This window comes from Ruditapes philippinarum, unplaced genomic scaffold, assembly GCF_026571515.1.
Source record: "Ruditapes philippinarum isolate M1 unplaced genomic scaffold, ASM2657151v2 ctg2177_1_1_1_1, whole genome shotgun sequence".
Taxonomy (NCBI): Eukaryota; Metazoa; Mollusca; class Bivalvia; order Venerida; family Veneridae; genus Ruditapes; species Ruditapes philippinarum.
Window position 1 is genome coordinate 182,897 of NW_026852871.1, and position 25,938 is coordinate 208,834.

At 33.7% G+C, this 25,938-nt stretch overlaps 2 protein-coding genes across 2 annotated transcripts; one reads left to right on the forward strand and one right to left on the reverse strand.

The window, feature by feature from the left end:
- Positions 1–216: 216 nt before the first annotated feature.
- LOC132727128 (eukaryotic translation initiation factor 3 subunit C-like) lies at positions 217–22,992 on the reverse strand. The gene is made up of 11 exons (XM_060712539.1): positions 22,888–22,992; positions 22,226–22,349; positions 21,343–21,543; positions 11,808–11,933; positions 10,608–10,761; positions 9,902–10,095; positions 8,256–8,459; positions 7,772–7,937; positions 4,963–5,049; positions 3,652–3,687; positions 217–1,593 (listed from the first exon to the last, which is right to left on the reverse strand). The coding sequence occupies exons 1-11, from the start codon at positions 22,929–22,931 to the stop codon at positions 1,550–1,552; spliced, it is 1,380 nt and encodes a 459-aa protein (XP_060568522.1). The 5' UTR covers positions 22,932–22,992; the 3' UTR covers positions 217–1,549.
- Positions 13,868–17,498, forward strand: LOC132727101 (E3 ubiquitin-protein ligase TRIM71-like). The gene is made up of 2 exons (XM_060712510.1): positions 13,868–14,006; positions 14,523–17,498. The coding sequence occupies exon 2, from the start codon at positions 14,531–14,533 to the stop codon at positions 16,301–16,303; it is 1,773 nt and encodes a 590-aa protein (XP_060568493.1). The 5' UTR covers positions 13,868–14,006; positions 14,523–14,530; the 3' UTR covers positions 16,304–17,498.
- Positions 22,993–25,938: the final 2,946 nt, after the last annotated feature.

Genomic DNA, 25,938 nt, shown 5'->3' on the forward strand with positions numbered 1-25,938 from the left:
CACACCGAGTAGAACCACGGACACTAAGAAATGTAGATAAATCGCATGGTAGATTGTGGCGGGAATCGAATAAACTGCGATTAGAGGGATTTTTTCCCTCCAAAAAGTAACCTTAACTATCCCGTCATGGGAGTACCGAGTCTACGTGGATTGTTTCCCTTTAATTACATCAATATATATATACAAAATTGTAATAATAAACAACAGAAACGAAACTTGGTGTTGATGTTATTTATTTATTACTTTCATTAAATTCCAAATTTAAATACCCAAACAAATGATCATAAATACCATGAATTTCAAATAGCACTAAACGAAAAGAGACCAGGGCAGACTGTTTCCTTCTTAGATAACCCAAAATTTCACCTTGAAATAAACTTAACATGGATTTTATCTAGGCAGAAGCTTTAAAGGGACACATCTTCAGATGGGCAAAAACTTTAAAGTTTACATCAAACTTGAAGAAAATATATTTTAATCATTAATTTATAGTTCTATATTTAGAAAACATAAATATTCACATTATAAATGACATTTTTAATGGTTCATGCATATTATTTGTTTTTTTCCTTACCTCTTACTAAAAAGGGTAAACTTATTTCTGTATGTTTTGAGAAGTAACAAGATTTTTTGTGAATAGTAAGTGCCTACAGCAATGCTTAAATTTCTTTATTTGTACAGTTTACATTTTTTACAAGTTTCATTAAATATTAAACCACATATCTAAAGCCTAGCTGCAGTATTTCAATACACCTAAATTAAAGCTAGCTAGCTGCTTCAAGAAGTATTTCAATACACCTAAATCAAGGCTAGCTGCTTTAAGAAGTATAGTAATATACCTTACTCCAGACTAGCTACTTAAAGAAGTATTTTAACATACCTAAATCAAGGCTAAATGCTTTAAGAAGTATTTCAATATACCTAAATCTATATAAAATCTCAGTATGTAAGAAAGGAAATCAGTCTGCCCCTAATGTCAAGAGTATAACAGAAATTCCCATTGGAAACAATCTAAAATATTGGATGAAAATTTATATAAACTCTCAGTTACAAGATTAGTCATGATGATATTTATTATACACGAGAAAAAACATGAACACTGAAACAACAATTTTAAACAAAAACTACAAGACTGGCTCAATCTGGCAATTTTCGTCAGTAAACTGCATCCATTTATCAATACATTATCATAACTTATTTGGCTTGGTACTAAATAAATACTCCAAAACTCAAATTCATTCACTTTTAAACACGTACATCTAGTTATCTCAAAAAACATTTCATCTGCTATAAATATCAGTTTTCAAAATAAGCGCACAAAAAGCAAAAAACGTCGGACAAATGTTAATCAAATCAAATATTGGACTATTTCAAAATCCAACAAAAGGCCAATATTTTGTTATATATTTCACTATGTATACAGGACTTTATTATTTGATATTCCCAATGAAGCACTGTAGCTCGGATGTGATGTCACAAACTGTAAACAGTAATACTGTCAACAACTCGCAGTAGTACTATAGGGGTAACAATGTATCTTAGTTGTAGTTTAGTATGCTCTTTGTTGTTGTTGATTTCTTTGGGGTCTTCTATCTGAAAAAATAAAAAATATATAAATGTATACTTTCCTGTTTGTAAACATTTTTGTTATGTTTTAAGCTATACACTGTTGCAATGATATATGGCAATTTCCCAGCTATACTTGTGGAAAAAAACTTCCTTAGACATATTGAAAGTATGCAATAGTTTACCACAACACATTAGATATAAATTAAGATTTTTTCTTTTCTAACACATCTGCATGATGCAAACAAAACAAAATATTGATGGATGGACTTTTGAATTTGTCAATCTGCTAAAGTTTACAATTTGAACAAATATTCTGAGACAAAATGATTTTGTTGGATGAATTAGACAAATCAAACCCTAAATTCAGGTTACCAGAAAAAAACATAGCATGCATATTGTAATTTACAAAACAAACTTATCAAAACACTTTCTTTTTCACAAGCTATAACTTCCCCATATCATTACATAACCAAAATTCATTTCTGCCTAATTTCGCCCACAGATATTTCTCTAAAAACTCTTATACTGGATTACTTTGAACTGGTATTATTTTGTACTACCAATAACCAATAATTTAGTGTATTGTTAATAACAAGTTATTAGTAAGATGATAATAAAAAGTTTTGCATGGAATAATACTTATTTTAGCCTGAATACTATCTTTTCCAGCCGTAGTTTTAACGTGTAATTCAACTACATCCCTCCACCCCCAATTAACATCAATTTAAATTCAAGGAATGATTACTAAAACTTTAAAACACTTGAGAATACATTATGTAGTTGATGAAAAAAATCAATAAAGTATTTCTTTAGCTAACTTATCTATCTAGTCTAACTCTACGAAGCATTTGTTTACAACAAAATCCCTGTCTCTAAGTATTCCCATTCAAATTATAAACTCTTATTTTGAATTCACTTCATTTTGTGGTCATGAAATTTCATGGTTTTGTCACTAAGAACATTTTCGTAGGTATTAATGGACTGCTTTTTCCCCCAACAAGTAAAATGTATATAATGTGATGCAAAATAATCTAACAGCAGATGAAATGAAATTTCATTGGATCTTTAACTTGTGGATTGACCTATACATGAAAACCACAAAAAGAAGTTCCCCACAAATAATAATGATTATGCAGTGATTGATTTTAACCATGTTTTTGCAAACTACATAATGCAAACCAATCTAATAAAACAGGACTTTAGAAATTGCATTTCTACTTTAAAAAGTTTATTACAAAACATCATGATTTTGGTATAACAGTTTCTTTAGAACATGCATTTAAGATTTTTATAAACATGGGTTGAACAAATACTGAAATATTTCTTGCCACATCTACACTTTATTAATGAATGTACATATTCACTTCAGAACTTATTTTGTATTCTAGACAAACTCAAAATGTAGTTACTGAACAAGTATTCCTTAATTCTTAACAAGAACCAAATTCTATTAATAACGCGAATGACCTTAACCTACTCGAACTGAAAATGATTACACTTTGCCGGAAAAAAGAGCCAGGCCAGCGCATATGTGCATTCTGACCAAGCTTTACACTGTTTTGTAGCTCAATTTAATATCTATGGGGGATACTGAAGTCCCCTTAAAACTGAAATGAACTGCTCTAAAATCAAAGCAGAGCAAAACCATTACTAAACATTCAGAGGGCTATGCAGATTTCACAGATTGGGGAAGCAACCTGCCCTTAATTTTAGGGGGAAAATTATACGGTATATTTGCGAAAGGAGAAGAAAAACCTGAATGATTTTTAATTTTTTTTCTTTGGGGAAGGAAGCCACCCTTAAACAGCCCCTGTTATAGAAGAAAGAAAAGCCATACTATGGCTTGTCCAAATTGGACTGACTTGTAAGGCCAACTGTCCAAACAGAATTGGACTGTTAAGTTAGGGCCAGCTATCTGTATAGTCTGATCACTTTTACTTTACTACATTCACTTTTGACCATGACAACAACTATCTTATAACTGTTTTTTACATAACAACAGATGGGAAGTAACTACGACATCAAATAATTATAATAGTTCCATAATGGGGTAGGTTATAAATATATTTTAATAACACCTACTCCATCCTTGTTGCTGATGATTGTAATCTCGATTTTCTAAAATTGAAAAAATTACACATTTTGTTTAAAGTTTTAAAAACAAAAATATTTCCAAAATATGACAAAAAGTAAACTTGAGAAAAGGCAAATGCATATTCCAATTTAAGACAAAATGAAAATTTGAAAACAAATCCAAGATTTCATTCCGACCCATTCCATTGAAAATGAGAAACATCGATACTTAGTTGCTAGCAAAATACATGCATGAGTAATGTATGTTTTTATAATCTATGTTAGAATATAAAACCAACATTCAATCAAACTTGAGCAAAATTATAGTATCATGCCTCAACACTGTTCAATTCTAATAGCCATTTACAAATTTTTCTATTAATAGAAGACCTATGTATTTACAATCTAAAATATTTACAGTCAAACATAAAATTACATCCTTCTTTACAAACAAGGCATGGGATTGGACAGATTTTGACAACATTTTCTAGATTTACCAATGGAAATGATTTACAGGTCAACTTTCAGAGTTTACTGCCATAAACTTGAAACAAAGGTGTTTTTTTGGGTTGGGTTTTACGTCACACCAACACAGTATAGGTCATATGGCGACTTTCCAGCTCTACTGGTGAAGGAAGACCTCAGGTGCCCTTTTGCCCATTATTTCATGCACAAACGAGCACCTGTGTAATACCACTGAAGGTCCATAAGCTAGCTGAATGTTCAATGTTATCTTAACCACTTTTATCTTATTGCTTTACATATACTTCAGTTAACAACTTAGCTTTATTAGACTCAAAGTTTTCTAAACCAACATCTAAATAGCACTATTCATAACAATAAGTGTTGTTTTTTTGGTCATATAATATACATGTACAACCTCCGCAAAACAACCCTTGGTAAAGCAATCACCTCTATACAACAACATTATTGATCTTTCCCAAATTAACACTACGAAATGAATTAGAGTTTTCTAAAGCAACACTTCTCAGTCACAACAAAAATGTTTGCCTAGCAAAGGGTGTTGCTTTACAGAGAATGTTCTGTATCAATAGGAAACACACTGTAGCTAGTTACTCAATAAAAGCAATGTACAAAACCATGAATCTGAATGCTTTTCCCAAGTAGTGTTCCAACAACTGCGAAGTGATACCGGTATCATTTATAAAGAAAGTATCCTTAAGGTTATACAGTCAGAGAGCCATTCCAGACTTTGTACATCTGAAACTTGGCCTCTTATAAGCATTACTAATATCTAATATCATACACATGAACAATGACCCCCCCCCCCAATAACCTTGAACAAATGTGTACACTTACTGCCAGTCTGGTTTTGATTCTTATATTTATTCCAATTTTGTTGGTTCTGTTGATAGCCGCCACCAGATTGCTCTCGGTTCTGTTGATCTGTAACAATAAAGGCAATATGATTAGTGGTAATTAGTCTTAATACAAATGACTATGAAACTATGTGACAGCTATTTTGAAATCCCTTCAGGAATGCAGGGAGAACTGCGCATTAAAGAATTTGCTCACACCTTGCTGCAATCTAATAACCTAGGGCTGCGTTTCATAGAAAAGTCGTTCGTCTGAAAATCAGTCTTAAGACCAAAACCTGAAATAATTTTCTGTTTCAAAGAAAACGTTTTAACTTACGACTCCTACTTTAGGATTCCTTTAATTATTGAATTGTAATACAAATGAGTAATAACCTCATTGTATTTCTTAACTTTTCTCCAGAAAAAGACTTTAATTGTAATCTTAGTCTTTGGCTGAAGGTAAAAACATTTATTGAAACGATCGTAAATTAGTCCTCAAGTTGGTTCTATGTCCTAGGACTTAAGATACAACTTAAAACTTTCTATGAAATGCAGCCCTGTAAATTGACTAGATTATATCTTTCAAGTGTAAGTACTACACTCACAGCCTTAACATCCATGTTGTCTGACCGGGCCAATTACCCACTTATTTTAGATAATATAATCATGTTACAATTGACTTTTTTTATTAGTTTAGCCAAGTCCAATATAAGATTCATTAAGGTGGACGTTGAAACCCTAAGAACAAAATTGATTTACAGAAATACAGAAATACATAAATATTCTGATAAGTTCATGTAAATCAAAGTATGTCGTACTTTTTAGCATTTTACATTTATAAAACCAGTAATAGTTGAAACAGCTTTTTTGTTATCAAATGATAAAATAATATTGTTGTGAATCAAGAATCAAGTTTTGAATGCATTTTGGTCATAAGAAAAAAGCTCGGATGGTAGTCAGACAAAAACTTTGTTTCTTAAGGAGTCTTAAAATAAACTTTAAATTTATTTTTTACAATTAACATTTCGTTTTTTTTAGATACATTTCATTTCCTCATATTTACAAATTGTAAAACTACCACCATTACATTACTGCATCAGAAAATACATGTATAGGGAGGAGACTTTTTCACCCCTGGAAACCATGAAATTTTCAAACATACACTTGTTTATATTTCATTTAAATTACACCCGTAACCCAAATCTATTATAAACACAGGGTCAGACCAACCTGGGCAACATTTCATAACAGTAACTTAAACATTCAATGACATAACAATTGTAAACAATGCAGCAAACAAGTTGAAGTCAATACAACAACTCTGTTATAAACAAGCATCCATAGAATCATGAGTTTTGGGTTCAACAGTAAACTTTAACCAAGAACCTTAAAATAAATCTTCAAAAGTTTGGAAAAAAAGGTAAGAAAAATAATAACAAAGACAGAATGTCTCTTATGAAAAGCTCCATTTCTCTGACAATGTCAAGGACACATAGGGACTTTCCAGCTTCATTAGACTACATATCGAGGAACACATTAGGTGCCTCTATACTTTATATCTGGCACGAGCCGGCAACCGACCAGAACCATCAATCTACCATTAGCCGGTTGGATAGCTTCCTGACAAAGAATTTTAAGTCTGGATTTGAACCCGCAGAGAAGACTGATTTAAAGTCAGGGCCGGCAAAATCTGGTTTTAATTTAATTGTTCGTTTTTATCAGAATCATTTATTAACTCATCCGTACGATATTGATAAAGTAAATTCTTGAAAATGTCCACTTATCCGTACAGGCCGGGGGACAACCGGGGCAATACGGACAATCAATTTTGCCAGCCCTGAAAGTCAAGCGGACTTATATTAATCACTCTACAGGTAAAGAAGTTAGAGCTTTCATAACAAAACATTATGTCAATATTAAGCAAACTATCACCTTCTCCAGTCACCACAATTTTATTAGCCCTTTCACTGGTAAATAAAACGACGGATAATTATATTAAAGAGATGAGTATTAGTTTTAAAGTCTCACCATCCAGTGTTAGTCATGCTGAAGGTGTTGCTGCTATATACATGTATAGAGCAAAAAATAATATCAAATTTAAAAAACTCCCAACTTAGATTCATCATCAACTGTCAACCAACCATCTTTTGTGTAACAGATTTCTAATGAAAATTGCTCTCAGAAGAAAGATTGTTGTTATAAACACAACTAACATTGAAGATGTTATAAAATATGGAAAGATAAGTGTACAAATAAGGTGAATTTTTGCTAATCTACCCTACTGCAGCTGATCCTATTGTATGGTAAGTGTGTTTTTTTAATAAATGAATATTACACTGTGAATTCACTTAATTTCATAGGTATGTAATTGAGTGGTTTTGTCACAAAACATTAATGTGGGTTTTTTAATTTGTGGACTATTCATTTTTCCAAACAATAAAATGTAAATTTTGTGATGCAAAATAATCTTACAGCAGACAAAATTAAATATTTTTGGATCTTATATTCATGAATTAACATATCCATAAAAACCACAGAATTAAGTGCCCAACGAATAATCAAGATTTTGTAGTATGGGTTTCCACCCCCTCCCCCCATTTTAAAAACACCACAGATCCTCATTTTCATTTTTGCAACCCCCTAAAAAACATACATTGAATCAGCTGTTTTAATAAATTAAAGCTAAAAGTGACTAAGAATTTAAAGAAAAAAGAATCCATGTTAGCTAATAGAAATCAAAACCAAGCTAATAGTAGTAATTATCCACTTCTGAAAAACACTATAACGCTAAATTTTAAATGTTTACTTACTAGGATTTTTATTAAAGAAAAAGTTCCCTTGTTTTATTTCCAGTATTCTTTCATTGTTTTCCACGAGTGTTCCGACCTTCTCTGACAGTTGCAGAGCAAGTGCTTGTAGACGTGTTGGTTCAGTCCGGTGCATGATCACCGTTTGGGTCGGCTCGTCCAGAGATGCCTGAAATTAATTAATAATGCATTATACCATCTTTATAGAATTATGAATGGTAGTATCTTTTCATTTTCATGCTCTTACGTTGTTTGCATTATATACAAACATAGCGTTAAAGCACGCTAATGTTATCATTACACTATAGGCGTCAATGCATAATGCCTCTTTTTAAACGTTCAACCTTTGTTATATTGAATATGTGATAAATTGCCACCAGAAACAGTGGCTGTCAATTCTGATGCCTCAGCCCTTAAAAAACAACCCCTCAGCCACAATGGGTCTTGAATCCTTTTAACAGGGATGTATAAACACTACACTACTTACCATTAATTCTTCATTGATGATCATTTTACTAATGATGGAGTGCACTTTATAAACGTCTAGTTCAAACATTTCAGCGAGGGTGACCAGACTGAGGGTATCGTATACACTGCTGTACGTGAACAAATACGTCCTTAAACTCTCCTCCTGTATCTTACATACAATCATGTCCCGTACTTCATCCTTGTTTTGGAACAAATCCCACACCTACATAGACACACAAAATTAAAGCAATTTAATAATGAAACACTAGCAAATTTTTTCAACTGTAATCAATGGTCATATATTTTCACATCATGTGATTAAAACTGTTACATATGGGACAACTGACTTTTTACATAGGCCTCGTACCTTAGAGTATGAATGCAAATCACTTTGATAATTATTAGTACATGTAAATACTTTTTTTATTCATGCATTATTTTCTAATAAATAAAGAATGTTTTTTTTTAATTAAATCTATTCAGCCACATGTTTACCCCTGATTTATTTATCAACAAAAACATAGATATAGATACACTTACATGTTGTTTTTTTATTTTGTTCATCAATAAATACAGAGTTTTAGCACAAATCATACTATGTGACTTTAAAACTTGAAATTCAAAATATTCGTTTTCACGCCTTTATATCTTTTCCAAACATCTTATCATATTACATATTTATATAAAAGTTTTGACAGGTTATATAACCCATGCAATTATATTAGGCAAGGTTTGTTTTGCAAGCAACTGTGGCTACAGGGTCATATCACCCGTCAAAACCCTTTTGACAAATTCATAATAAGGCTCAAGTTCCTTTATTTGACAACAAGAGCTGTCGGTAGGACAGCAATGCTCGACTATTCTTAGTGCTTGAAAGTAAAAGAAATGCTTGATACAGTTACCTCCTCCTCTTTACAGGTTGGGGTCATGATGGTGAACAAGTGTGCAAAGTTTCAAAGCCATATGTCAATGGACTTTGAAAATATTTGAACTATTACAAAAACTTTAACGTAAATTCTTAGTCGAAAAAGAGGCATAATTCTGTCAAAATGCTTGATAGAGTTACCTCTTCCTGTCTACAGGTTGGGGTCATGATGGTGAACAAGTGTGCAAAGTTTCAAAGCCATATGTCAATGGACTTTGAAAATATTTTAACTATTACAAAAACCTTAACGTAAATTCTAAGTCGAAAAAGGGGCATAATTCTGTCAAAATGCTTGATACAGTTACCTCCTCCTGCCTACAGGTTGGGGTCATGATGGTGAACAAGTGTGCAAAGTTGCAAAGCCATATGTCAATGGACTTTGAAAATATTTTAACTATTACAAAAACTTTAACGTAAATTCTAAGTCGAAAAAGGAGCATAATTCTGTCAAAATGTTTGATACAGTTACCTCCTCCTGTCTACAGGTTGGGGTCATGATGGTGAACAAGTGTGCAAAGTTTCAAAGCCATATGTCAATGGACTTTGAAAATATTTGAACTATTACAAAAACTTTAACATAAGTGGTTACGCCGACGCCGACGCGGACGCCGACGCTCGGGTGACTGCAATAGCTCTACTTATTCTTATCGAATAGTCGAGCTAAAAAATGAATATGGCTTTACAGCATCGTGCTGCATATTGATTATGCAAACATAACTGTTCAGTGAAACTTCGGTTACCTTGGAATTCATTTTATCATTGATGATAAAGTTTTTACAAGCTTTCCAGTCACCAGTCTTCATGGCTTTAGACGCGGCTACAATATGCTCTCTCATGCTCTCTGGTGGACCGGTCAGTGTCTGACGCTCGCTCATACGTAACACGTGATGGAAATTCTTACTTATCATTCTACGTCTAGCATCCATCTCGTGGGCTGTAATAGGAGGAATATTTTAAATGATAAATGACACTTGGAAGTATGATTAACCAATAAATTGATGAATTTCTGAAATGTACTTGCCAACTTCTGTTTCTCGACCAGTCTTATATCATCAAGATGAAAACTTAATGTGAATCAGCCAACAGCAAAGAGCCTGATCAGACTGCACAGTATAAGTTTATTGTTTCTACAAATTGATTTTAGTTTGATTGTGTTGGAAGCTATAAGCTTTATGAAACACTCTCAAATCCGTTCACGGAAATAACAAGTACTAAGCAAAGAACACAAAGTTTCTTGCTTAAGGAAACAACGGCTTGTCTGTGAAGGGGTTTGCGGCCAGCAATCCTAAGATTACTAGTCTGACCGGTTAACCACTAGGCCATGCTGCCACAGTATTGCCAGGCTTTATACAGGTGGCTAAGGCTAATCAATTTTTCATGCAGAAGATCAAGATGTTAGATATTCAGCTCGTTATTTTATAACAACAATCGTATAAAACCACTGACCTGCCATATAAGGTATTTCCATCAACATGGCAGATACAAGATACACACACTCTAGCAGCTCTAGATTAATGTGCATATGGTATGGTAGTAAACGTCTTTTCTCTATCTTTTCCTGTTCGGGGGTACGCTCGTGCTGGCGCTGTAGTAGCAGACCCTACAAAAATAAATAAATTATATCAAAAGTCAGGCTCTATCAGGTAATGTTTTAATATAAACATATTAAGCTTTATAAACAGATATGAAAGAAAATGACACTTTCTTAGTCCCCCCCGATCAGAACATACTTCCCAAGATTTAGATTCTTTTGTTTTATTGCAAATCAATACAAGAGCAACACATGTGGTGTTAACAGCCATCTGTTAAAAATTCTTAGTTCTAAGGGGCACAACTCTAATTATATTGCTTTCTACCAGCATTGTGCCCTTTAACAACTATACCCTTTCATGATAAGCATGGTGGTAGCTTTTGACATCTTTGAATAATGGGCTGCATTAAAAGTTTTTGTACAAGGACAAGACAGCAATCATAAAAGCTCGGCTTTTTCTTTGGAACAGACATGCTAAAAATTAAGATATCTGTAGATGATCGAGGTTTTTTTCCAGGATTTTGGGAATATGACCCATGCCCATGGAATTGGGAATTTCAGCGGTGTTTTCTTAAAAATTGGGAAAATATTCATGATGTAAATTTTGCAGTGATTAAATGAATGCAAAGAATCACTGTCTAGGATAGCAGCTTCAAACATTTAAGCACCATAACATTGAAGAAACCCTTTTTTTCAAAGATTTTAGAATTTATTATTCAATATATTTTTTGTGGATTGGGAAAAATAATATACTTTTTTAAATTGGGAATATGACCTGCTATAAAATAAGCCAAAAAAAATCCTTGCTGATTTATGCATAATTTCTGTACTTCACTTAACTTGCATAATCATAACACTGATTATGGAGAATATTTCAATATAATTTTTCTGTTTAAGAGTACAAGCTTTGAACATCCTACTGAGTTTCATCAAAATTAGCCAATAACAATTTTTAGGGGAGACTTCCTTAAAAGTTTATATTTACATTCAGCTCTGGTTGCCATCTTTTTCAGCCTGCTTTAAAATTGATCGAGTCAAGTTTATTTTTCTTTCAAGGGAAATTTCAAGTTTTTCAGTATATAATCTTAATTTTCCCGATTTTTTGTGACATTTACCTGTGCGAGTAGTTCCTTAGCTCGACCTCCACTTTGGATATCTACCAGTGCATTATGAGCATCCTTGGTCATCCCTTGTCTGAATGAACATAGACCTAACTGTACCATTGTACGATTATATAGGATCTGAAAATATAAATTGTAATCTCATATCAAATACTGACAAAACTAATGAAAGGATTTCATAAATGACTTCATGACATAAATCATGGCGCAGTAGTGTAATAAAGGCATTTATTACATGCTTTTGGTGGTATTATATAAAAGTGAAATATAACTCTGACTTTTTGTTTGTTTCATCTTACGCCTTTTCCCAACAATATTTCAGTCATATAGGCGGGTAGTTTCCTAACCATCGTTCCTGGAGATTTACACCAGTACTTGGAGGGTTACACCAGTACTAGATTACCTTCTACCATGCTAAACTACCAAAGCATCTCCCGGAGATCTATTAACCCACGTCAGAGAGGTAACTGGATTAGAAGTCATCGACTCTAACCCATCGATCACAAAAGCGGTTATAAATCTGACTCAATTTGATATTTTCACTGATTTAGATTTAAGCCTGTTATTTTGTTTCAGTGACATACCAGCGTGCACTGTACTGGGAACCAAGTTAATGACTTGACCTGGTATATGACGTCACGATGATTATTATTTGGCATGCTTTTCGTGTAGTATGAGGTTAAACTGTCTTTTTAACCGTTTCTTTGCATATATAAAAAGAAATTTTGTTTAGTTAAGTGTAAGATCGAAATGAATACCAAAAGTTAATATCACACTTGTGGCAATGCCACTTGTGAAATATACCTTTTGGTGCTCACTCGTTAAAATATAGTCCCATCTTACACTGAACTAAACAAATATCCTCTATTTAATTTAAAAGAGGGCCAGGCCAAGATGGCCCTAGATCGCACAGCTGACCTATCAAACTGATTAAACAATGTGACCACTAGGGCCCAATATCCAAGCAGTGTGACCTAGTTTTTGACCCCATGTGACCTATATTTAAACTTGACCTAGAAATCATCAAAATACTTTCAGATCAATTTCCAGGATATTTGGATCAAAACAGAAGCCACTAGAGTGTTAACAAGAATTTTTTTTAGCTCCTGTGACCTAGTTTTTCATCCGAGATGACCCATGTTCGTACTTATCTGAGCAATTATCTAGACAAGCATCCTGACCAAGTTTGGTGTTGATTGAAGCAAAAATGTGGCCAGCAGTGTTAACAAGATTTTTCTATTTTTAGCTCCTGTGACCTAGTTTTTCATCCGAGATGACCCATATTCGAACTCATCCGAGAAATTACCTAGACAAGCATCCTAACCCAGTTTGATAATGATCAAGGCAAAAATGTGATGGCTAGAGTGTTAACAAACAAATGTGGACGGACGACCCTAAAAGCTCACCGAGCTAGCTCAGATGGGCTAAAAAATTTATTTCCCAAAATTAATAGGACATTTTCCAATCAGAAAGTTAAAAGGGGAATCTTATACTTTCCAATTCAGGAATAATTCACAACTGTTTTAGTTTTATATCTATCAGGATAACTGTCACTATGCATACCAATGGAATGTACGTCAACAACTTTTGTAAATCAAATGAGACATATTAAGAAAACAACTAATGTTTTAGACTGTTACTTTTACATTGTGAGCTATAAAATTATTTACTTTTTTCTTTTATGTATCTTACTACCTTGATGACAACCAAAATAGCAAAATACACAAAATCAAGATAACCAGTCTTTAAAATGTCATTTAAAATTGTCCCATTTATACTATACAAACATATGGTGATATTTCCACTTTGATTATATCTATGACAGAAATCATTTTGTAAAACAAACAAAGAGCTACATAAATTATATTTTAAACCAGCTAGATCACTGGGTTTTTTTTATTCTAATTGACTGTTAGTATGCAATAAATTTTAAATTGATTTTCTTTCAAGCAGGCATTTTTATTCATATGTTTAAATAATCAATACCAAACAAAGGTAGAAGGTAGTAGCCCTAAACTACTGCTTTAAATGTAATGTATTGAATATCTATTGTGGGTGTAACGTGATATCATTTTATAAATTTATTTTCACTACAAGTTAACATACCATTGAGTAGACGGGCACTGACTTGTCGGATCAATAACTTAAGAAGACAACTTTTTTCAATATCCTAATGAGGAATATAAGTCACTGGTGAGTAAATTTACTCAATATCTATGTTTAAAACTTAAATAAAGTTTTCTATATTTTTTAATGTACCAATCAATTTGTTGAAAACTTTAATAGTTTACTATATACTTTCATATATCAATCTAAAATGATTTAACATGAATAACCTTGAGAGACAATTCCTGTACCCCACCCACAACTCAAACTGGATTTTTTTTATTTTTGTTGGGTTTGGTGTGTCAACAGCGATGTGTCTATCCTTTAAAAGTCACAGATACCCTTAAAATGGTCCAATTTTACCAGAGCTTAAAGTGATAAGCTTTTACTACTGGGCTAAAACTGACTTAAAATCTTAATATCCCAAAGTTTAATAATGGACAATTCTGAAAATGAAGGCTATTAATAAGACGTGCCAATTTGAGAAATTCAGCAGATTTTGATATACTAATGGTTCGTTTTTTTAGTTTGATATCCTTAGTTTAAAAAATATTCAGTCATGTACAAAAATCCCCTTCAAGTATCTATTTATTTCTATTTTAGGCAATATTATGGCTGTACCTGGTAAAAAGTCATCTCAAAAAGTCTCATCTATACTATCTCAAGGTGGTGCTGAAGATTTTGACATATTCTGTAATCAATGTGACAGAGATGACATCAGACTACCTGCCTTTGGTTACTGTGTCGATTGTGAGGTACATTTATGTCAAACTTGCTATAACACTCACAGGCGACCAAAACCACTACGCCATCACCAACTTCTAGATAAAGATCACATGCCACAAAAACAAAACCTCAGTAAGTCATTAAAATCTACTTCAGGCGCACAGGATGGTGATTTATCAAAGCCTTGTACCAAACATACCAAAGAAGTGATCAAGTTCTACTGTCATGACCATAATACACTTATATGTAGTGTATGTGTGACCCTTGAACACCCAACGACATCCTGCAATGTGGACTACATACCTGATATATCAGGACAGATTTTAGACAGCACTGAGTTCAAAGAAACTCTTAAAGATATTCACAAATTAACAGAGGAATGCTGCCAGATTACAAAAGATATGAAACAAAGAGTTGCTAAATCAACAACTTCTCTGAAAGATGCTATAGCAGAGATAGACAACTTCAGGACAGAGATAAACAAGAGATTAGATGAACTAGAAATGGAGGTTAAAGATACTGCAACAACAATTCAACATGACAACAACAAAAAGTTGAAAACAACAGAAACAACATGTGATAACATCAACAGATCACTCCAAGCATCAGCTGATACTCTAAAACATCTCAACACCAACAAGAAAACTGACCAACTGTTTACTGAATTGAAATCGGCTCAGCAACAGATATTACACAACGAAAATATAGCAAAAAAACTACCAACAACCAATGATGTTGATGAATATACTTTTGAATCCAATCATACTATCAAAAAGCTCCTTCAGAATGAGAAATCATTAGGATCGTTAAGAAAAAAGGGAATAAAGCAACCAGCTCAACCAAAGAATAAGGCTGCAGTACCAATGAAAATGACTACCTCTGGAAACATCAATGTTAAAACATCCTCAGATACAGAGGATTGCTGGATTACTGGTATAACTGTCTCTCTTCAAAATCAATTATTTGTAGCAGATTACAAAAATAAATCAATTAAAATGATGGACATAAACAGTGAAGAAATCAAACAACTACAGCTTGAATCAAACCCCTGGGATATCACCATAGTGACCAATGATACACTTGCTGTGACATTACTATACACTAACACAATACAGTTCCTTTCCTTCTCCTCAAACTCTCTCTCATTGAAAAACAAACTGAAAGTAGATGGATGCTTTGGAATAAGCCATCATCAGGGGAAACTAGCACTTACATTTTCACTTCCTCCCAAACTCCAAATCATGGACTTGAAAGGTAATATGAAAATTAAAGTTGAGAAAGATTCCAATGGTGACAATATTTTCAATAGCCTTTGGTATGTCACCACAAACAGTCATTCAATCTATGTATCTGATTACTTCAAACATGAAGTTATATGGTTTAATTGGCAGGGAGAGATGATAGGAAGGAATGTAGATAATGAATGTCCAAGGGGTATTTCACTGTTAGATAACGGGTCCTTCTTTGTGAGTGATTACTTGGGTAAATGTATATATAGAGTTAGTAGTGACTGTAAAGACTGGACAACTATACTGAAAAAAGTGGAGTTTCCTCAAGCTATATGTTGGTGTGCTGAGACAAGTACACTTTATTTAAGTACATACACAGGTTTATCTGAAGAGAGGAACAATGATATAAAAGAGTATAAAATGGTGTAGAACCAAGAAATGACAATTGATGCAGTCAAAGATAGACAAGATACTACCATTAAGTACATCAGATCATGCAACCCTAATCAAGATCACCAGCAGCATTCAAGATTACCAGTAGAATTCAAGATCACCAGTAGAATTCAAGATCACCAGAGGAATTCAAGATCACCAGTATTCAAGATAACTAGCATTCAAGATAACTAGTATTCAAGATAACCATCATTCAAGATACCAAGAACTCACTTAAAACTTAGCAACATTATAATGGTATTCAATATCATTTGTTTTTTGTTGGTCTATATATATGTGCACTAAAGTATTTTTTTTACAAAATAAATCCAGGGTTTGAGAGAGGAACTTTTTTCCATTTATGATACTGTGTTCTTCCTTTTCCCTGGTCCGATTACAGTGTTGTCTTTCATTTTTCAAAAGAAAAATAAATATATAACAAGAGGGTCCTTAGTCGCTCACCAGAAACAACTGTTTTTAGTGTTAGAAATTATTTTCAAATGAACTTGCCCAAAGGCAAGTCCACCTCAACTTTACCTTGCCCCTCTTGTAATAAACTTTCACAACACTGATTGTTTTTTTTCCTTCTTCATAATAAACAATAGGGCCAAGATGGCCCTAGGTCACTCATCTGACCCATCATTTTATTGTTCACTATATAAATTGAAATATTTTGTTCTAATATGATTATTAAAAGGCTTTGTTAATAATATCTATGTTGAAAGTATGTTCCAATGAGAAAATGTAGAATAAATGCAGAATAAATGACCACTAGAGCTTAGGGTTAATTTTGATGGGACAATTTTTTCATAACTTTTTTATGTGAATACATAAAATGTCACATGCAAAATGTGTTAGGTGTAGATGTTTGTTTATATACATTCTATATTGTAACATGACTGTACCTAAAACAAGAGCTGTCACAAGAAAGGTTGGATATCGTTAAGAACGAAACGATATGATACGATACCGATACTTGTGAAACGATATGGTATTTTATTGATACCGATACTCGATACTTTTAAAGCATTTGAGCAGCTTTATTCATTATGTATTCATTATTTCTGTAGGAATCTTATTTTGTTTTGTTTTATTATCAACGAAAGTAAATATCAAGCTTCTTTGTGATATCAATTATATTCCATATCCCTTTTACTCAGAATGTATTAAGATAAAATTGAGAAAACCAAAATATTATTGTTTATGAAATAAAATATTTGACATCAACATATCAATGATACCATGAAATCAGCAGGAAAATTAACAGAAAATTAACACCGGAGAACGCTTTTTTCTAGAGCTCACCATGATGTTGATATCAGCAACGACATGCCAGATATCTGCCAAGAATTTGAAAGTACTGGGCCCCACTTGGTCTGAAAATGATGAGCCATTTTGACCAAAGTATGGGCCTTGGGAAAATAAGTAAACATTGACCTAAATGACTGTTAAAAAGTTTGTAGATAATTCAATTTCCCTGGTAATAAAACTTAAATCATATTTTATGACAAGTGGTTCACTTATGATTCAGTACTTATAATTAAAAATTATGCTGGGGCTTGGGAAAACAAGTAAAATTTGACCTAAATGTCAGACTGTTAAAAAGTGTGTGGATAATTCAATTTCCCTGGTAATAAAACTTAAATCATATTTTATGACAAGTGGTTCACTTATGATTCAGTACTTATAATTAACTAGAACTCCGCGAGTCGGATGTGTCGCCTTGTGAACAATGTAGTTTAGGAGAAATGGCCAGAACAAAAATGAATTATGAAAATAACAAAGGGCAATAACTAAAAAAACAAGATATGTTTGTAAAACATGTATGCCCCCTGTCGGAAGCCAATTAGTCATGTGATCAGGTTATTATGCTTGACTTCTGACCCAGTAAACAAACAATTAATAAGGGTTATCTAGTATCTAATGGTCATGACTAGTCACAAGGTAATAATTATTGTGACCCTATAATTTGTGTGCAGCAATTTAAGTTATTACAAATCTTACCAAATAATATATGCATAAATTTTTTGAATCATGTAGGCCTTATTAATGACAGCCAAGTTGTTGACCCTTTGAACCCAAAATCAATAGGTCATCTGCTGGCAATGACCAATCATCATACCAAATTTGAAGTTTCTAGGCCTAAGGGTTCTTAAGTTATTGATCGGAAATCGTTTTTACCTACAAGGTCAATGTGACCTTGACCTTTGACCCCTTGACCCCAAAATCAATAGGGGTCATCTGCTGGTCATGACCAATCACCATACCAAGTTTGAAGTTCCTAGGCCTAAGGGTTCTTAAGTTATTGATCGGAAATCGTTTTTACCTACAAGGTCAATGTAACATTGACCTTTGAGCGCTTGACCCCAAAATCAATAGGGGTCATCTGCTGATCATGACCAATCACCATACCAAGTTTGAAGTTCCTAGGCCTAAGGGTTCTTTAGTTATTGATCGGAAACCGTTTTTGCTTACAAGGTCAATGTGACCTTGACCTTTGACCCCTTGACCCCAAAATCAATAGGGGTCATCTAGTGATCATGTCCAATCACCATACCACGTTTGAAGTTCTTAGGCCTAAGGGTTCTTTAGTTATCACTCGGAAACCATTTGGTCTACGGACCGACGGACCAACGGACCGACGGACCGACAAGTGCAAAGCAATATACCCCCTCTTCTTCGAAGTGGGGGCATAATAATAAGTGCAGAGCAGCAGTTTCTGTGCACTGCACTTCTTATCAATAAGATCTATAATTCTATGATGTTTCAAGTCCATAGCTTTCATACTTGAGGAGAAATGACCAGGACAAAAATAAAGTAAGAAAATCAACAAAGGGCAATAACTAAAAAAATAAGAAATGCAGAGTATCAGTTCTTATGCACTGCACTTTTTCTTAATGAGATCTATCATCCTATGCCCATAACTTTTATACTTTCGGAGAAATGGCCTGGACAAAAATTAAGTATGAAAATTAACAAAGGGCCATAACTCAAAAATTAAGAAATGCCGAGTACCTATTCCTGAGCACTGCACTTTTTCTTAATGCAATCTATTATCCTATGAAGTTTCAAGTCCATAGCTTATATACTTAAGGAGAAATGGCCCGGACAAAATTAAAGTATGAAAATAAACAAAGGGCTATAACTCAAAAAATAAGAAATGCAGAGTACCGGTTCTTGTGCACTGCACTTCTTCTTAATGCGACCTTTCTCCTATGAAGTTTCAAGTCCATGGCTTTTATACATTAGGAGAAATGGCCTGGACAAAAATAAAGCATGACAATTTACAAAGGGCATTAGCTCAAAAATTAGGAAGTGCAGAGTACCGGTTCTTGTGCACTGCACTTTTTCTTAATGAGATCTATTATCCTATGAAGTTTCAAGTCCATAGCTTTTTTGGTTGAAGAGAAATGGCCCGGACAAAATTAAAGTATGAAAATTAACAAAGGGCAATAACTCAAAAAGTAGGAAGTGCAGAGTACCGGTCCTTGTGCACTACACTTCAAGTTATTGAAAGAAGCATGCATACCAAGTTTGAAGTCAATCAGACTTATATGGACTGAGTTATGCTCCGGACAAGCTTTAGGGGACGCCGACAACGACGCCGACAACTACACAGACGCCGCCGACAAAAGTAACCCCTATATGTCACCTTTTCAAAGCGACACAAAAATTATGCCTAGATGGTAACTTTCTAACTAATATTAATTGCAGGCAAACTATTTTTTAAATGACTGGCACAATTCATTTACATAATTGCTGGTTCTTACTTCTAATGTCTAATACAGTGCATTATTCATTAAATTGTTCCTACTTTGCACCAGATGTCCTAATCACACTGTATAATTTGACGAAATTTATTGCCCCTTGTATGCCTCTGTGTACAAAGCATACATCAAAGACACTTGACGAAACAAAAAAGTCATGCACAATGTTTCTCTGATTGGTTAATCACCCTGTCAAATATTTTGATGACGAAATAGACATCTTTTTTACACTTGATAAGCCAAAGCTTGCTAAACTTGAGTGACCTTATGGGAAATCAAGTTGTACACCTGTCACTTACAGCATTTCTTAAAATAGCAACACTTTTTTTCAGTTACCGATAAACATTTAAAATGTTAAGTAATTGTATATTTTGTTTGTTTGTTTTATTGGATTAAATTTACGGTAGTAGAAATGCGTATCTGTGTAGAAAAGAACTGCGTATCCATTCGGTAAGTAGAGAACAGTAGATAACGTGAAAAAAAGCTATACTGCAGTAGGGAATACATAAACTCAAAAATATGCGTAATTACAGGGGAATGAGTTACCTGTTGCTGTTCGTACCAGTTTTGACTGGATGACTAAATAATCCAGAGGACAGTTTTGTTTTCTTCTAGATCTCTGATGCATATTATTAAAATATAATATTTTCATACAAATGGTAGAAACACGTAATCATAATTTTTAAGAATGATTAATCATAAAGTGTTCAACAAATGTCGTATCAAGTATTTGAATTTATGCAGAATGTTATTAGTGTCCAACTTTATTTGTCATCCAATGAAAATGCTGTATTTCTTTTAAAAAAATAATGTTAATTTTCATAGAAGAACAAATGTAGATACTAAATCAAATTCTGTTTAAAGTCACCTTCTATTTTCATATGCTTCGACGTTTGTTATATATATTTACATATGTGGAAAAACATTGTCTCCCTGGGGCGGGGCCAGTTTTGACCCCAGGGCTTTTATTTGAAAAAACTTGGAACAGACTAACTAGAAAATGTTTTATGCCAAATATCTAAGCTCTAGCTCTTTGGGTTTTTTAAAGTAAGATTTTTTAAAGTTTTTTTTTTGGTTGCCATTGCAACCAGAGTTCTGCATGGAATTAAATTCTTTGAACAATTTTTTAAGGCGACCACCAAAGGTACATTCCTGAGAATTCCCGAGAATTCGGGCCAGTAAACTCAAAATCTTTAATTCAATGACTGTAAATAATTTAAACATCACCATAAAACATCATCAAAATCAAGATATAATGTGACAAAGTACCTGTGTAGGAACATCTGAATGTTGAATGGTATCCTGGAGATGTGACATGAGCATGAGATCACGTGCCTGGAACCAGCGATCATGCAGGGCGTGATGGTAGATGTGACACAGTATGGCACGTGTTCGCAATCTATCTGTGCTGTCCTTGGTATAGATGTACTTACACCACTTTTCCATATCTGCTTCAGAGCAATCTCCCATCTGTAACAATAAGAAAACTTCTACATAAAGCATCACCAGTTAATACAAATGAGCCGCGTCACGACAAAACCAACATAGTGGGTTTGCGACCAGCATGGATCCAGACCAGCCTGCGCATCTACGAAGTCTGATCAGGATCCATGCTTTTTGCTTACTAACTCTATTACGAGTAGAAAAACTGATAGCGAAAAGCATGGATCCTGATCAGACTGCACGAATGCGCAGGCTGGTCTGGATCCATGCTGGTCGCAAACCCACTTTGTTGGTTTTGTCGTGACGCGGCTCAAATTACTTTCATAGATTCAGGTTCCATTTTGACTTTTCATTGAAAAGATAATGTTACCCTAGTTTATAAACGGGAAACACAATTATTTCAAATGGACGTCAAATCTTTTTTCCTATATCATCATCTTGGCAACGATACATACTGTTAATGATCATAAACCAGTGGTTTTTCTCACTAAATTGTTACGATGCCTTAGCCTTTTGATTTTGGTATCACAAATATGCTAATTTGGGAAGCAAAAATGTTTGTGGAAGTTGAGATTTTTGGAATAACTGCAGGATTTCAAGATATTTATATATGTATATTTAAATATATTCACTGTATATTTAAAACCAATTATTGGCCTTCTAAAATTGACATATACATTTAGTCTTGACCAACAACAGCAAAGCTCACCTTGTAATATGTACTTTCTACCTTCCTCAGGTAGACCCGGCAAATCTCTTCTGACGTAGCTCTTCCCTCTAGGTACGCCAATAAATCATCTATAATACCACACACCTTCCCATCATCTCGTAATCTGTGAGAGAAATTATTTTTCTGTAACACTTGTGTTAATCAATTAATGAAGAAATAAAACTGGATATATCTGTACCCCATTCTTGAACTGAAGGAGATCTTGGTAAGGTTGAAACATAGAAAATGAACCTTTGGTTTAAACACATTTATTGAAGCTCAATTGCGAAACAAGTTCTTCCAATTTATATTAATCACTTTTGAGTTCGCGTCCTGGTACCAATCAGTACTGGTGTTGTATGAAGAAACATGATTGTGACCAAATTAGGGCTCAAACCCATGATCCCTGGGTTGAGAGGCAGACACCCTAACCACTAGGCCACTGCTCCCCTTACAACCTTTGCAGAGCAACACCCTATAGGAGCTAAAGATTTTGGTTGCTAAGGAGAGGTGTTGTTCCTACAGAGGTTAATTTTTTTATGTGAATGTTCACTTTGGGATGTCATAATAAGAGGTTTTCTGTTCAACCGAAGTTATACTGTACTCAACCAGCATCAGTTGTATGTACCACTTAGCCGAAGTTATACTGTATCAAACCTTACCTTTCAACATATTCAGTACTATGAACATCACAGGCCTGTAACATCTTCACAATTTCCTCGTGTAATCTCTCAACAACGGTCAAAATACAGCCTTTAATACGAAATGGTGCAATCTAAAATTAGAATGAATTACTTGTTAAAGGGTATATCTATATCTTATGAAAATATTTCAATAAAATTATCAATTGTAAAATTATATTGGTTCCATTATTATATAGTTGATTCCCAAAAAAGTTGTAACATAGAATGTCTCTGTTATTTTAAACACATGAATAATGTGCGTAAACAGAATAAAATGTTGTTTTGCTATTTTAAGTAGGGTTTGATCCGTTTAGCAATGATTTTGTGCATGCGCCATTCGCTTTTACGGAAATAAATTGAAATTATACTTTTTTAAAATTCAAACAATTTTTGCATCAGATATAATTATAGCTTTATACACTTTAAACTGAAGAAAAATCAACAAGAAAAACGTTACTAATGTGCAAAATTCTATATTTTTTTCCTTCTATAGTATGAGCAATTAACAGGCCCCTCCTCTACCAAATTAAAAAAAGATCTTTAAAAACATGCACTTTTACCTAAAATCCAATTCACATTAAGTATTTTTCTTTCTTTTTAAGAAAAAATACCATGTTATGTTCCCAAAATTTAAGGCAAGGGGCCCTTTCCCTATCTGTACAAAAAATGTGCTACATTCTCTCAAATTCTAAATAAAGTTTTACCACTTAAATCAAATTTTAAGAATAAGAAATAACAAACAAGAGTACCGCATGTGGTGTTAACGCTTGTCTGTAAAAGGAAAGGGGGGATAAAAATATGGACCCCTTGCCAATCAACTGGACGTTGTCATGATGAGCAAGTATTCCAAGTTTCATGTTGATACCTATAAAATGTTTAAATAATAGGCATCCGCGCAGTCTGATCAGGATCCATGCTATTCGCTTACAAACCCTATTACAAGTAGAGAAACTGATAACGAACAGCATGGCTCCTGATCAGAATGCGCGGATGCACAGGCTGGTCTGGATCTATGCTGGTCGCAAACGCACTATGTTGGTTTTGTCATGACGCGGCTCAATTTTGTTTTGTTTGGTTTTACGGCCACCAATATTGTTTGTATGAAATGGCGTCACAACAGGAAATATGATTTTGGCTAACCTTGGGTGTTACAAACTTAAAGCAACACCTGGGTCCATGGTTATGAAGAAATTAAAAAAAGCTTAAACTCAGTTATTTGATTGATCAAAAACTGCCACTGAATGTACACTGACCAATGAAAATCCTGAGATTTGAGATGGAACTCAGAATAAGTTTTATAATCCTGAGGCCTGGATTCAAAATAATCTCACCTGCTGGAGCTAAGAGATACACAGACTCCAATAATTCGAACCTATTTAGTTGCCTCTTGAGATTAGGTAGGCAGGGTTGAATGTTGGCTGCAATTCTGATGCCTCAACCCGTAAAGGCAACAACCCATCAGCCAAAAGGGAAACTCGGTGGTTAATGTCGCGAATGATCGTGATTATCTCCTTTTGTTATTATTTGAATAGGGATTGAGATTATTAATGTATTGATAAATAGTTATTGGGTTTTCATTTCATAGTGATTACATTGTTAAAGGATTTGTATTTATAATCAATGATGTATAACGTTTTTAATTATCTAGATACTGCTAGAAATTATTGATGTATTTGTTGTGTTGTATTCTTTGATAGTTTAGAATGTACAAGTAACTTTCATCTAGAATAATTTTTGATGGTACATGTAAATATTGCTAGTATTTTGTCAGCCGGTCTGCTTTATTATCCCCCGCCGAAAATTTTCGGCGGAGGATATAGAAATAGTCTCCGTCCGTCCGTTCGTCCGTCCGACCTTCCGTCCGTCCTTCCGTCCGACATTTTTGTCCGGAGCATATCTCTAAAAGTATTTGAGTTATCAACTTGAAACTTCATAGATGGATAGACCTCATTGAGGAGGAGTGCAGTGCACATGAATGATAACTCTACCTTGCATGATTTTTGAGTTATTGCCCTTTGTTATTTTTCAAAATTGATTTTTGTCCAGAGCATAACTCCAAAAGCCTATGAGATATTAACATGAAACTTCATAGGTGCATAGATCTCACTCAGGAGGTGTGCAGTGCACATGAATGATAACTCTACCTTTCATAATTTTTGAGTTATTGTCCTTTGTTATTTTTCATACTTAATTTTTCACCTGAGTGGAGCATAACTCAAAAAGTGTTTGAGATATCAACATGAAATGTCATAGGTGGATAGATCTTATTGAGGAGGAATGTTGTGCGCAAGAATGATAACTCTTCCCTATACAATTTTTGAGTTATTGCCCTTTGTTTTTTTATGCTATTTTGTCCAGAGCTTATCTCAAAAAGTATTTGAGGTATCAACTTGAAACTTCAAAGGTGGATGGATCTCATTGAGGAGGAGTGCAGTGCTTAAGAATGATAACTCTACCCTGCATTATTTTTGAGTTATTGCCCTTTGTTATTTTTTAAAATTAATTTTTGTCCAGAGCATAACTCAAAAAGCCTTTGAGATATCAAAATGAAACTTCATAGGTGCATAGATCTCACTCAGGAGGTGTGCACTGCACAAGAATGATAACTCTACCTTTTATAATTTTTGAGTTATTGTCCTTTGTTATTTTTCATACTTAATTTTTCAATTCAATTTTTTTCTCAAAAAGTATTTGAGGTATCAACTTGAATCTTCATAGGTGGATAGATTTTACTGATGAGGGATGCAGCACATAAAAATGATAACCTTCCCTGCATTATTTTTCAGTTATTGCCCTTTGTTATTTTCATTCATCAGTATTCACATAGGTTTCAAATCTGTAATCACTATAGCCATCAGTTTTCATTACCAAAAGACCTCTTAAAATAGAATTATTCTGTTCTACTACATATACATTCTTCCAATGAGCAAACACATTCGGCGGGGGATGGCCATGTTGACAAGGCTCTTGCTGCATTTTTCCCGTACCATAGCTAAAAAAACAACATTAAAATACCTGTAAAATAAATAT

Bases quoted from the DNA above. Each gene is read 5' to 3' on its own strand.
- LOC132727101 (XM_060712510.1), top strand. From the start codon at position 14,531: ATGGCTGTACCTGGTAAAAAGTCATCTCAAAAAGTCTCATCTATACTA.
- LOC132727128 (XM_060712539.1), bottom strand. From the start codon at position 22,931: ATGTTACAGGCCTGTGATGTTCATAGTACTGAATATGTTGAAAG. The intron at 22,350-22,887 runs GTAAGGTTTGAT...TTTCTCTCACAG, and splicing joins AGTACTGAATATGTTGAAAG to ATTACGAGATGATGGGAAGG. The intron at 3,688-4,962 runs GTAAGTGTACAC...TTTCAATTTTAG, and splicing joins GAATCAAAACCAGACTGGCA to AAAATCGAGATTACAATCAT.